At 31.3% G+C, this 11,950-nt stretch overlaps 3 protein-coding genes across 3 annotated transcripts; 2 read left to right on the forward strand and 1 right to left on the reverse strand.

The window, feature by feature from the left end:
- The first annotated feature begins 955 nt into the window (after positions 1–955).
- Positions 956–5,270, forward strand: LOC140447304 (uncharacterized). The gene is made up of 2 exons (XM_072539895.1): positions 956–1,430; positions 1,932–5,270. The coding sequence occupies exons 1-2, from the start codon at positions 1,160–1,162 to the stop codon at positions 3,044–3,046; spliced, it is 1,386 nt and encodes a 461-aa protein (XP_072395996.1). The 5' UTR covers positions 956–1,159; the 3' UTR covers positions 3,047–5,270.
- Positions 5,271–6,797: 1,527 nt separating this feature from the next.
- TrpRS-m (Tryptophanyl-tRNA synthetase, mitochondrial) lies at positions 6,798–11,800 on the reverse strand. Its single transcript, XM_072539896.1, has 8 exons — positions 11,534–11,800; positions 11,309–11,482; positions 11,097–11,251; positions 10,740–10,847; positions 10,561–10,682; positions 7,840–7,991; positions 7,486–7,604; positions 6,798–7,073 (listed from the first exon to the last, which is right to left on the reverse strand). Exons 1-8 carry the CDS (start codon positions 11,588–11,590, stop codon positions 6,854–6,856), a joined length of 1,107 nt encoding a protein of 368 aa, XP_072395997.1. The 5' UTR covers positions 11,591–11,800; the 3' UTR covers positions 6,798–6,853.
- Positions 8,247–9,276, forward strand: FRG1 (FSHD region gene 1). The gene has a single exon (XM_072541418.1). It carries the CDS (start codon positions 8,300–8,302, stop codon positions 9,077–9,079), a length of 780 nt encoding a protein of 259 aa, XP_072397519.1. The 5' UTR covers positions 8,247–8,299; the 3' UTR covers positions 9,080–9,276.
- Positions 11,801–11,950: the final 150 nt, after the last annotated feature.

The raw sequence follows: 11,950 nt of genomic DNA on the forward strand, positions 1-11,950 counted from the left end.
TTTCCAAAAAAAATTACTTTTTTTTAAATTGTATCAATATGCCCCATTGTTTTTGTCGGACGGACAATTAGATTTGTTTATTTTAAATATAATTATTTACAACTTTGTATAAGTGTCGGAAAAATGGTTGTAAAATTAAGGCATGCACAAACCCTGTGTAATTTAGACAGATGCATTTCCAAAAAAAATTACTTTTTTTTTAAATTGTATCAATATGCCCCATTGTTTTTGTCGGATAAATGATTTAACACATGCAAACAAACAGAAAAAAAACAAACATCTGTGGTAATAAATAAAAATGTTTCATAAAATTGACATCTTTGGCGCGTCCGACTACGCACATGCCCCGTGAAAATTGTCCGACAAGGTTATCATAATTTTTTAAACAGTTTTATGATGAATTGTGTTAAAAACAGCTGTGTGGTAATAAATTTTTTTTCCATAAATTTGACATGTTTAGAGAGTCCGACGCGCCAAATGGCCCATTACTTTTGTCCGACAACATGTTTTTCGGGGTTTTTATAATAAAAACTATTGATTCAAATAAAATGACCAATGTGGTCGTAAATTTTTTTTACATAAAATTAACATGTTCCTGACAGTTTCACAGACAAACGCCCCACTACTATATTGCGCCAGGCTCTAAATTTGTCCGACTCCACCCAAATAACAGCAGAAAAAAGTTTGGAGAGTGTGTTCATAAAAAAAAATTTAGACGGGGGCCCAAAGACTATTATGCCATATGGCAATAAGGGTCATAATTATACTGGAATGGAAATACGGAAGCACAAGGCTGAAACGTCACACTATTTTAGTCTATTTCTATTGATCGCCTATTACACCTGCTTTAGAGGCCAAGGTGGACTACTAAGTGCTGACATGGTGCTGACGGATATATTATATTGCAAGCCAACAAAAAGAAGAAGAATTTATGTCCTAGCAAAGTCAAATTTTTATCTGTGTTATGTTGACAAACTGTTGACAAATAATTATAAATATTAAATATACATAGGAAGGAGACACAATTCAAAGAAAGGAAACAAACAACGTTTTATAAACAGTTTAGTTTAATTATATATTATACATACATTAAATGTTACACATTTAACAGTTTAGCCTAAAAATAAAATCAAAAACTTTCAAGGATTCCCTTATTACGATGTCGGGAGATTTTAGTTCTTTGTGGGAATCCATAGACCTAACAAAAGATGAAGAAAGCAGTAATGATTCTATTATAACATCAGAAGTTTATCAGTCTCCAATGCATTGCTTTGAAAGGGCACCTCCGCCGCTAGTACCTATTCCGAAGGTCTCAGTTCCTATTACTGGGAGGAATAAAAAACTTCCTAAACTTACAAGGATAGTATACACAGATAAACCTTATGAACATGTGAAGCCAGAAACATTTCTGGTTAATGGGACTTCTCCAAGTAAGAAAAATGGTATTTCTTATATTCAAAAATTTATAATTAACCTAAAATATCTATAATATAGGAGTATTTGTAAGTATGTAGTTAACAAATACCAAAATATTATGGTGTAATTACAAATTATGTTTATTATTTGGCCAAAAAAAAAATATTTTCAAAAATCTTTTTTTTTTAATTCCCAATAGTTGTGTTGATTATTTTGTATCACATAGGTAAGACTGTCTAAGAGTGTGTAATTTTTACATAATGTGAATATTTTTTTAACTTAAGTCAAATTAGTCTTACTGTAATTAACTTAATATCTTTCTTATCATGTTACGGAAAAAGTATTAAAACATTAACTTAAACAACAGTCCTATTCAAATACTAGACTTACTTGTATATAAAGAGCCTACCACTTTAAAAGTAAAGCTAAATGTGTACTCTTGGATGACAAGTACTCCTAGACAGTCTTACTGTACTTTAGGACATTTATTTTAACAGCTTTGTCCTTGTTTTTAGGTGTCGCTTCTTCTCAATCTACCAAGTTAGTTAAGTTAATTCATGGCAGTAGAATATATAAAATCAATATTCCTCACAATGTTATTATGGCACATGGTAAAGGACCAGTGTTTATGAATATACCTGGAGTTGGATCAATGCAGTTGAAATTGGACCCTGCATTTAAAAATCCAGTTTTTGCCAACCCAATCACTAATTTACAACCGCCTTCTCTACAGTCTATATCTCAAATACATTCAGCACAGGGTGAAAACCAAAAAAATATATCTAACAGTGATACCTTGGTCAAAAATTGTTTGGTCCCTACAATAGCCAAAGCTCAGCCTCAAAGTGTTTATAAAAAAAGTCAGTGGTTATCAGGTAAAAAGAGCAGAGAGGATAAACCTCTCGTTGGATTCTCAAAAAATGACTGTAATACTAGTTTAAAATACCTTATACGATTGAACAATATTGTAGATCAATATAAAACAAAATTACAAAGTGAAATGCAATATTTTAGTAAATTAACCAAAAATATTTGTGCAAAAGATTTGAAACAACAACCTGATAACTTTGATGATTTATTAATCACAAAGAAAGTAGTAATTCTTAGAAATACTGAGCAAACAACTAAAAAAAAGAAACGAAATCGTCATAGAAATAGTCAAAAGAAGAAACACCATGTACTGTATGCAGCAGCCACGAGTACTAAACCAATTCAAGTTGAAAATTGGTGCAAGGATGTGATAAAACCTTGTTCTATAACTGTTGTAGATATAAAACAGTTGACTGACTGTACTTTTGCTAAAAAAAAGGTGTTAATCAGAGATCCTAATATTTTGGATTATCATCAAAAAGAATTTGAAAAACGCATTATAAAAACGAGGAATCAATTTAGTGATAACATACATTTTACAAAACCTCTCTTACTTGTAAATGCTTACAACTATTCTGTGGTATTAAATTTTAAAACTGTGTACCCTAAATCAAATATTGTGTATCTTATAGACCACTCATACCAATTTCCAAAGGAGGTTTTGCAAAATGTAAAATTTCTTGATGCTGTGATCAGTGGTTATATAAAAATTATTGATTCTGAAATTTTAAATAAGTTTATTAAGCAAAAAACTGATTAATTACTGGTACTTGTTGTATTTTAAAATGGAGGCCTTATGAGAATTTTGTTTGACAAACCAAAAGTACAAAAGTTGTAAGTATTACAGAACTGGACAAATAAGGGTTGGTCATTTAAATTTATATAAAATGAGAGAAATACTGTTAAGGCTTGAAACTAAGGCTTTACTGCTTTTGATATATTAGAAATTATGTATAGTCCTTAGGGGTAAACAAATCATATATTTTAAGATAGTAAAGTGATTCAGAATGTCTTTTTAATTTTGTACAAAAGATCAAAAACATTGCAGTGCAAGTTTTCTTTGTTCCAGATAGTGACCAATTTTGTAGTAGAGTTCTTAAGCTATTTTCTTACAGTATTTCACTTGTAATTAATATAAATTACAATATAAGATTAAACATATTTTATTTATTAATGTTTGCATAACAATTGTTTAGGGCTGGGACTGAAAAGTTATGTTCCAAGTGACATCTTCTAGTGCATATCCTTTATCAAATATTGTCAGTCATTCTGGCAATGATAATTGTATTTGTTGTTGTTCTGAATAGCCTCTTGGTGTATGTTGCAAACCAAGCTCTTAAGTTCTTGTTGAGTTTAACAGAAGCCAATTGATTCCAGTATAAATTTCTGATTATAGGCAGGACCTTGCCATCAAAAACACTAGCTTGCAGGACTTCCACAATTTTGTTTATACATTACAGTTTATATAAGTGACATCAGCTGATCAATATATCCCAAAAGCATCAACCTCAGTATCAAATACCATTGAGAACCAAAATCTAAAGACTTCATATGGTATATTAAAAAAGGTTACAGATCACATTAATCAAATATTGGCAAAATTGTCTGCTCCATTCTGTTTACTGAAAAACTATGGAAGAGGTGTTTCATGAAGCAAATGAGACTTTTCCTCTGCCCAGTGTCTGAAATTTTGTTTATGAACAAAACCAGAGAGGTGGAAATGGGCCTCATCAGTCATCCACAAGTTGCTAACTTGGTTATCATTTTCTTCCAGTTTTGCAAGCATAAGCTCACACAATCTAATTCTTTATCTTGAACAACATTCATTTTATAAGGATGATATTGAAGATCTTAATCGAGAATCGTTTTTAACATTGTATCACTTATTCGAATGCGTGTGGCGTGACGTTACATCGTTAAGCAGGGGCTCGATCTGTTTTGGTACTACCAGCTCTTTTTTTAAACGTCAATTTAGTGTGCTCAAGATTTTTTACTGGCTTGCGTTATCTGATGGGCGGTATGTTGAAGTACCGTTGAAAATCACAACGTGTTTGCACTAAACTCTCGCTATTTTAGTAGGCTTTAACATCATAGCCGCGTTGTTCCCCCACTCAACGCTCCATTGTAAAATAAATGGTAAAAGTCTGACTGGTATGGGTGCACTGACTAGGAAAAATATTCTCATTACACATTTTTGTACAAGTTTACTTCAAATGGTCTCCTTATAACAAAAGTGTATGTTTCCAAGAGAAAATGGTCAAAAATTATTTAAACAAATTGTAGAATATAATTTTTATCTATATAAAGGTTATCTATATAATAGGTTGATCGGCTCATTCTGATCAAAAAAGGTCCCTAGTAACTTTTCTCTAAAATGCATCGCTTTTAAGATATAAAGAAACTACTATCCCTAAAAGCGCGAAAATGACCATTTTCAAAGCTCGAAAACTCAACTCAACTAAGGAAAACTCAAACAAGGCTCCATTCAAAAGAAAGTCATATTTTGTACTTCTAGTAAGATTGTGCAAAAATATGGAATATAAATATTTTTCCCAGCCAGTGCGCCTATAATATCAGGACTGCAAACCATACAATTGCTGTCAAGTCGGTTACTTTTTTCCCTACCACTTCATCGCGCGCTGCATGACTCACCTAAAATCTTCCCGTTTCACTGGAGGACGCGTTATTACTTATTAAAAAATAGTATAATGATACAGCCGAAAGAAACTTAATATTGTCAACAAAATTCTAGATTCTCTAGAAATATGAAAAACTGTGTTTTGAAGTTTCTAATATAGGGAAAACTTTTGCATTTTAATATTTGTTACCAAAGTATATGGAATTTATACTTGTTAAATTTTGAGATATTTTGTTATTTTTGGTCTCAATTTCTGTACAATAAAAAAAGTTTTTCGTGTATATCTTCATGTGTTATTTTTATAGTAAATAAACTATGTTAATAAGATACATCACCGTTTTTACAGTTGCTTTTATTAATATTTACAGTTGACTCATAAAAATACTGTTTTACCTATCCTTTAAGTCCTTTTCTTTCAGAACGGTATCACGATGATTGAAGGGCACTATTTGTTATTTTCTAGAGACAGTTTACTTAAGAATAGAGTCGTATATATATATATATATATATATATATATATATATATATATATATATATATATATATATATATATATATATATATATAGATATATATATATATATATATATATATATATATATATATATATATATATATATATATATATATATATATATATATATATATATATATATATATATATGTTCGGATAAGTTTCCGCGGTCAGATAAATGAAGAGTTCTCGGGAAGAACCGCGTTGAGAATTTAAAACTCGACGTTTCGGCACCCATTTTCGAGGCATTATCAAGAGTGATACGGTTCGGTTCGAGTTCGGGGTCTCAATCTGCCTACTCCCCTCACTCGAGACGTACCAGTATCGTGTTTTATATTGCAAGAACTGTCTCTCGGCACTGAGGTCTCAATCTGCCTACTCCTCAGTGTCGAGTGACAACCGGTCTTACCCTGTGTGGCTGCTTTTATACTCGCTGTATGCGCGGGAACGGTATGCGCTGACGTGGTCTGAACTGACGTGGCCTGAGCGGTGTGGGCGGGAGGTCGCTGAAGCAGGGGTCGCCATGTTGCCGGCAATCGTTTCGCGTCATCCCGTGTGTTCAAGCTGTTAGACCGTTTTTCGATTTCGATAGCTTCACGAATGATTCTCGCTTTTAATGAGCGAATGGGATCGATGGTTTTTGCTTTTTCGAAATCTATTTTGTGGCCTGTCTGAATATGATGTTGGGCTAGGGCTGAAGTGGTATCGGAATGTTTGACTGATAGAGAATGTTCGTAAATACGGTTATGGATTCGTCGGTTTGTCTGTCCTACGTATGTACGTGGGCAACTGGAACAAGGTATCTCGACCATGGTGTCTACGAGATATAATATATACAGTCCTCTGTCTCTATAATGATATGCAAGGGACCGGAAATTTTCATCGTTATAAGAAGAGATCGTTATACAGAGACTGAACCGTTAAGCTACAAAGTTCACACCCCTGATGATAAAATTGTATGTCGTCATTCTTACCAAATCAGAACCCGTGTGTGTGACCAAGTAACAACAGACGAAGTTACACCGTCAACCTCGATGGAAACAAAATTACTCGTAACTCCGCAACCGGTGATTCTGCATCCAAACGAATTTGTGGACCCAGAACCAGAAATTGTAGAGCAGGCCGTTGAAGTTAAAAAGCCACCTGCTCGAATACGAAAACCTCCAAGGTATTTGGAGGACTATGATGAGTAGATTCATCCAGGAGGGAGGAGTGTGATGTATTGGCAACCATGCAGTGCGGTTACGTCACAATCAGCTGGGGAGAAACTCCGGAGGACAGACGCGACGAGGGTTTAATTAATGTATATTGTTATTTTGCATTACGTTTTGGAGTGGTAATTAAAATCAAAAATTTTGTTTATATCTTTAATAAAAAATATTTACAAACAAGTTATTTAAAATATTTATTTACAATTATTCACATACTTTTACTTTTTGGTCAGCTTTCACTTTAAAGTTGAGCCCTAATTTATACTGCACTTCGTCCCAATTTTTCGATGCTATAACATCCGCCTTCTCGCGTCCCTGTTCCAGGATTTCCAAGAGTAACCGAGGTTCAGACAAATAACCTGATATCCTATCTTGAATTGGCGTCACGAAATTGACTACCGCATCCGCTACAACAAGTTTATACCTACAACAAATATTATTATTAAAGAGACAATTTCCATAGGCATGCTTGAGAAAAAAATAATTCTTCAGGTAGGGAAAAATCTCAACTCTATGTCAGCATGAAATTGGTTAATGTAATGTAAGTTGCATACATTTGATGCAAATCAGTAATCTTTGATTATAACATTGAATTACCTTTCACTTTTCATAAATGATGAACTTGTAATTATTAATTTACTATTTTTATTGGAAATAAGTCACAATTTTACTTTAAAATACGTTTATTTTGACGAATTGTATTTCGAGTAAAAGTAAATATCACATACATTAGCAGAAAAGAATAGAGGATCGACATTAAGCAAATCAAAAGATAATTTATGAAATCTGGCTTTAACAGTAATGTTTCAGTTAATATTACAAATTTTATAACTTACTCTCCAGTATTGATATTTTTGGCGTCTTTGCATATATCTTCCACCGATTTATTTGTAACAAAAGAATGTATATTTATAAGATTTGCTACACCCGGTCTTCCTTCGGGATCGTAAGTGACCTAAAAATAATAATCAGAAAAAAATATATATTTTTTTCGAAAATCTGTGATCTATTTAAATATTCTATTTTTTAATACCATGTATATTGACTTAAAAATATACAAGGTATATATCAAAAGTATCCAACATGTGTTCATAATTCGCAACGGTTTATCATTGTTCATTCAGATATATGCGTCTATATTCTTTGATGAAAGTCTAAGTAATTATTAAAAAAATAATAAGTGTACCTACCTCTGAAGTGAAATCAGTTACTGCTTTTTTAATATTCCGTACAATATCATCAGGCCTGTCCGTTAAACAAATTCTACTTTTAAGATCTGGATCAGATTTCGACATTTTTTTGGATGGATCTCTTAAACTTCTCAATCTTGCATATTCAGAACCTGAAATTTTAATAAATTGTTAATAACGAAAAACGAAACATTAAAGCAAACAAATATTTAAACTAAATTTTTACTATTATAAATTAGTAAGATTTTGATTATAACTTTTATACAGTAATAACAATACATAAAATATAATATAACAATAATTTTTTAACAAATCCAGTGGGATTTATATTTTGAACTACTTATAATACAGTAGAACCAGTAAATCGTAAATCAAGTATAACTTAAAAAGAAGAATTGACAAGTGACATAATGTCATCAACTCATACTACAAAATATTTACATTTGTATATTTTAAAAAAATGTCTGAGTACGATACAGTTCGCATTGGAAAACTAGTATTAAAAGGAGAAAAACAAAAATCGAAGAAACGCAAACACAAACCTAAACAACAAGAAGAAGAAACGCCAAAAGTGGATGTTGATAGTGCAAAACATGGAAACTGGTGGTCCATAAAGAAAAAGGAGGAGATGGTTGGTCCTATAGCTATCCAATTCGGTGCCCATACATACGTAAGAGCTCTAGATAACGGACTTTTTACTCTAGGAGCCCCTCACAGAGACGGGCAAGGACCTTCTCCTGAAGAAATCTTAACAGCCATACCAATAAATGAAAGAAAAATAGCTTTCAAATCGGGGTACAATAAATATTTACGAGTAGAAAAAAATGGAGTAGTCACTGGAAGATCTGACGCCATAGGGGCCATGGAGCAATGGGAACCTGTATTCCAAGATGGTAAAACAGCTTTAATAGGTTATAATGACTGTTTTCTCAGCGTAAGCCCTGAGGATGATACAATTATTGCTGATGCAAAGAAAGCTGGACCAGGCCAATACATTACTCTCAGATCTCAAACAGTTAAGGAAGAAACTAGTGTGTCTGAAGTTGCAAACGAGGATCAGGGAAATGTAAAGCAAATCGAGATTAACTATGTGAAAAAGTTCCAGAAATTTCAAGATAAGAAGATGAGAATTTGTAATGAAGGCAGCAAAGATTTAAAGAAGGCCCAACGGGATGGTACTCTACATGAATCATTGTTGGATAGAAGAAGTAAAATGAAAGCAGATAGATATTGTAAATAAAATAAGTAATAAATAAATTTAAATAATGATTATTTATATACTACTCCCACCAGGAATATGCAAAATTTGGCCTAAATATCAAATATTTATGTTATTGTGTGTAATGGCTATTTAGATGGCATCAACAATGAAAGCAGATAGATATTGTAAATAAAATAAGTAATAAATAAATTTAAATAATGATTATTTATATTCTACTCCCACCAGGAATATGCAAAATTTGGCCTAAATATCAAATATTTATGTTATTGTGTGTAATGGCTATTTAGATGGCATTAAACAGGAATCTTTTTGCAATAGAACTTTTTTATAAATATGTTCAAATGTTTATTTTACAATGGAATAATAAAAATTTAAATATTGAATAGAGATTTGTCTGAATAAGATACCAGATTGCTGATGTTAACTGGTACACTAATATTTAGATGAATATAAGTTCTGGGCATGATCCCTATGGGACAAAAATATACATTATTTAAAGCTATAATAGATTTATTATTACATGAACAAAAGTGTTTCTTTTAGATTTCAATCTTATGATATCCTGGATACCCTGGGAAGAGACCATGGTTAAATTTTAGCAAGGTTTTAAGCACTAAATGCAATTGATTATAAATTATATGTAATTGAAATTAGAAATAATTTTTGGTATACATGGTTGAATAGGGTATGTCCAGCAGTGAAAAACTAAGGGCTGATGATGGTTGGATAGTAAAGCAATGATTTATGGATCTTTTTGATAAATAGGCTTTTTGTTGCATTTGATGCAAAATATCTGAATGACTTTAGATTTGAAAAAATTTCAACAGATTTTGCTGTAATTACAATAAAGGAATACCACATATAATAACCATAACACCATGTATCTCATTCAGTTCCCATAGCAAAACAACAAACAATTTAGGGCTACTTTACTGGGTTCATCATCAACAAAAGTAAGTTGTTTTGAAGAAGATGAGTTAGTACTTTAAAGTTAAAACTGTTTGTAATTTCTGTTGTTTCAGATGTATTTTTTTGCTGTTTCACTACTTTGTTACCAATTATTCTTTGTATATTTTAGTTCCTATAATAATTTAAGTGAAGTTAAGGCCTAGTAAACAATGAATATGTAGAGTGTGGGATCAAAAGAATAGGATACAAAACATTAAAATCAATGAGACGAATTGAAAGAACCAAAGAATTAAAATAAATGAATAATTAAACCAACTAATTGATTATTTAAGACTGAGGATTCTTCATGGTATCATACATCTGTTTTTTACTATATACTATTATTATTATGTGCCTAAAGTCTTTATTTCAATCAATACATGGAAAATTGCAGTATTGCCTACACATCCATTCACTATTATCATTCTCGAAATATGCTAAACACAAACAAATGTCTTTTATAAATAAAATAAAACAAAAGAGTGGAAAATTATGCTACTGAATGTAGATATCTACAGTTAAATAGGAAATAAACTTAATTTAAAAAATACCTGTCGTTAATGCACGGGGAATTGGGAAAGTTTCACCAAATTTTTTATTGAACATTCTAGCTAGATCTTGACTAAGTTGAATCTGTTGTATTTGATCTTCTCCCACTGGTACATGTGTAGCTCTTAAACAAAATAGAAGATTTATAGATGTTTGATATTAGGATACTGCTTTAACTTACTTGTATGCCAAAATATCTGCTGCCTGTAAAACTGGGTATACAAACAGACCTAGGGGTATGTCTTTCAAATCTTGCGATTTTTCTTTATATTGGGGAAGATGTGCTAATCTAAAAAGATTCAAATGAAACATTTACAACATATATTAAAATATCAGTAATTCTATCTACAGTGATTTGCTGGTGCCTTGATCTAAACATAAAATCTTAAATATTTCAATAGAACTGGATAATACTGGCAAATGAATGTAACTTAAAAGTAATATATAGATGAATTTAATTGAAAACCCATGTTCGTTTACTCAAGTATCTTTATTTAACACAATATTGATTTTCAAATTAATTGGTACTTATCTTTACCTAGGCATTGTGCAAATACATCCAAGGCACCAAGACAATTGGCTGTGTACAGCCACCTTTGATTGCTGAAATAAAATTGTCCTATTTGGGTCTATGCCACAACCAAGAAGTGTAGCTGCTATTTCTTGAATATTCCTTGACAATATCTTGGGTTCCTGAAAATTCATAAAAAGCAATCTGAGTATTTCATATGTATATACTTAAATCCTTACGTGAGGTAATGTCATCGAATGGAGATCTGCTATTGCAATTATTACATTTTCTCCTTGGTCTTGTAATTTTACCCATTGTGCAATAGCTCCTAAGTAATTGCCTAAATGTATAGCTCCTGTAGGTTGAATTCCAGAAAATATGCGTTTTTGGTACTTGGCTTCTGTTTTAATACTCTAAAAGTAACGTAATGATTATAGAGAAGAGATAAATTCAATTTATTTTACTTTTGAACAAAATAATCTTTTTGAAAATTTAGGGAAAAATTTATTTCTAGCAAACATTGGATGGCAGTCACGTACTTAAATATACTCTATATTTTTAGTATGTAAAGGCTAGACAAGTTTTAAAAATGTACGATTTAAATTTCAATTGTTGTTACTTGTTACATATATTTTTTGGTTATGGTATTGATATTGATAATAACCTGTCTTGACAATAAAAAAAGACGCTCTTTTTTTATGTTTCTTTTATTCTTTTATAAACTGTTGTCCCCTTTTTGTTACGATTTGTTTATTTCTTGATATAAAGTTTTTTTTTAATAAGAACTTTTTTGATTGATTTTTCAATATAGGTTATTTTTATTAATATGTGTATGTTTGGGTAGAATATTTGTGATAATTTAGATTTTTTTTAGTAAATTT

Source organism: Diabrotica undecimpunctata, chromosome 8 (assembly GCF_040954645.1).
Source record: "Diabrotica undecimpunctata isolate CICGRU chromosome 8, icDiaUnde3, whole genome shotgun sequence".
Lineage (NCBI taxonomy): Eukaryota > Metazoa > Arthropoda > Insecta > Coleoptera > Chrysomelidae > Diabrotica > Diabrotica undecimpunctata.

What these genes read in the sequence shown, in the direction of transcription:
- LOC140447304 (XM_072539895.1), top strand. Translation starts at nt 1,160, where the DNA reads ATGTCGGGAGATTTTAGTTCTTTGTGGGAATCCATAGACCTAACAAAA. An exon ending in GGTTAATGGGACTTCTCCAA is followed by an intron (nt 1,431 to 1,931) that starts GTAAGAAAAATG and finishes CCTTGTTTTTAG; the next exon opens with GTGTCGCTTCTTCTCAATCT.
- FRG1 (XM_072541418.1), top strand. Translation starts at nt 8,300, where the DNA reads ATGTCTGAGTACGATACAGTTCGCATTGGAAAACTAGTATTAAAAGGA.
- TrpRS-m (XM_072539896.1), bottom strand. Translation starts at nt 11,590, where the DNA reads ATGTTTGCTAGAAATAAATTTTTCCCTAAATTTTCAAAAAGATTATTT. An exon ending in AAAGATTATTTTGTTCAAAA is followed by an intron (nt 11,483 to 11,533) that starts GTAAAATAAATT and finishes CGTTACTTTTAG; the next exon opens with AGTATTAAAACAGAAGCCAA. An exon ending in TGTATTTGCACAATGCCTAG is followed by an intron (nt 10,848 to 11,096) that starts GTAAAGATAAGT and finishes GAATCTTTTTAG; the next exon opens with ATTAGCACATCTTCCCCAAT.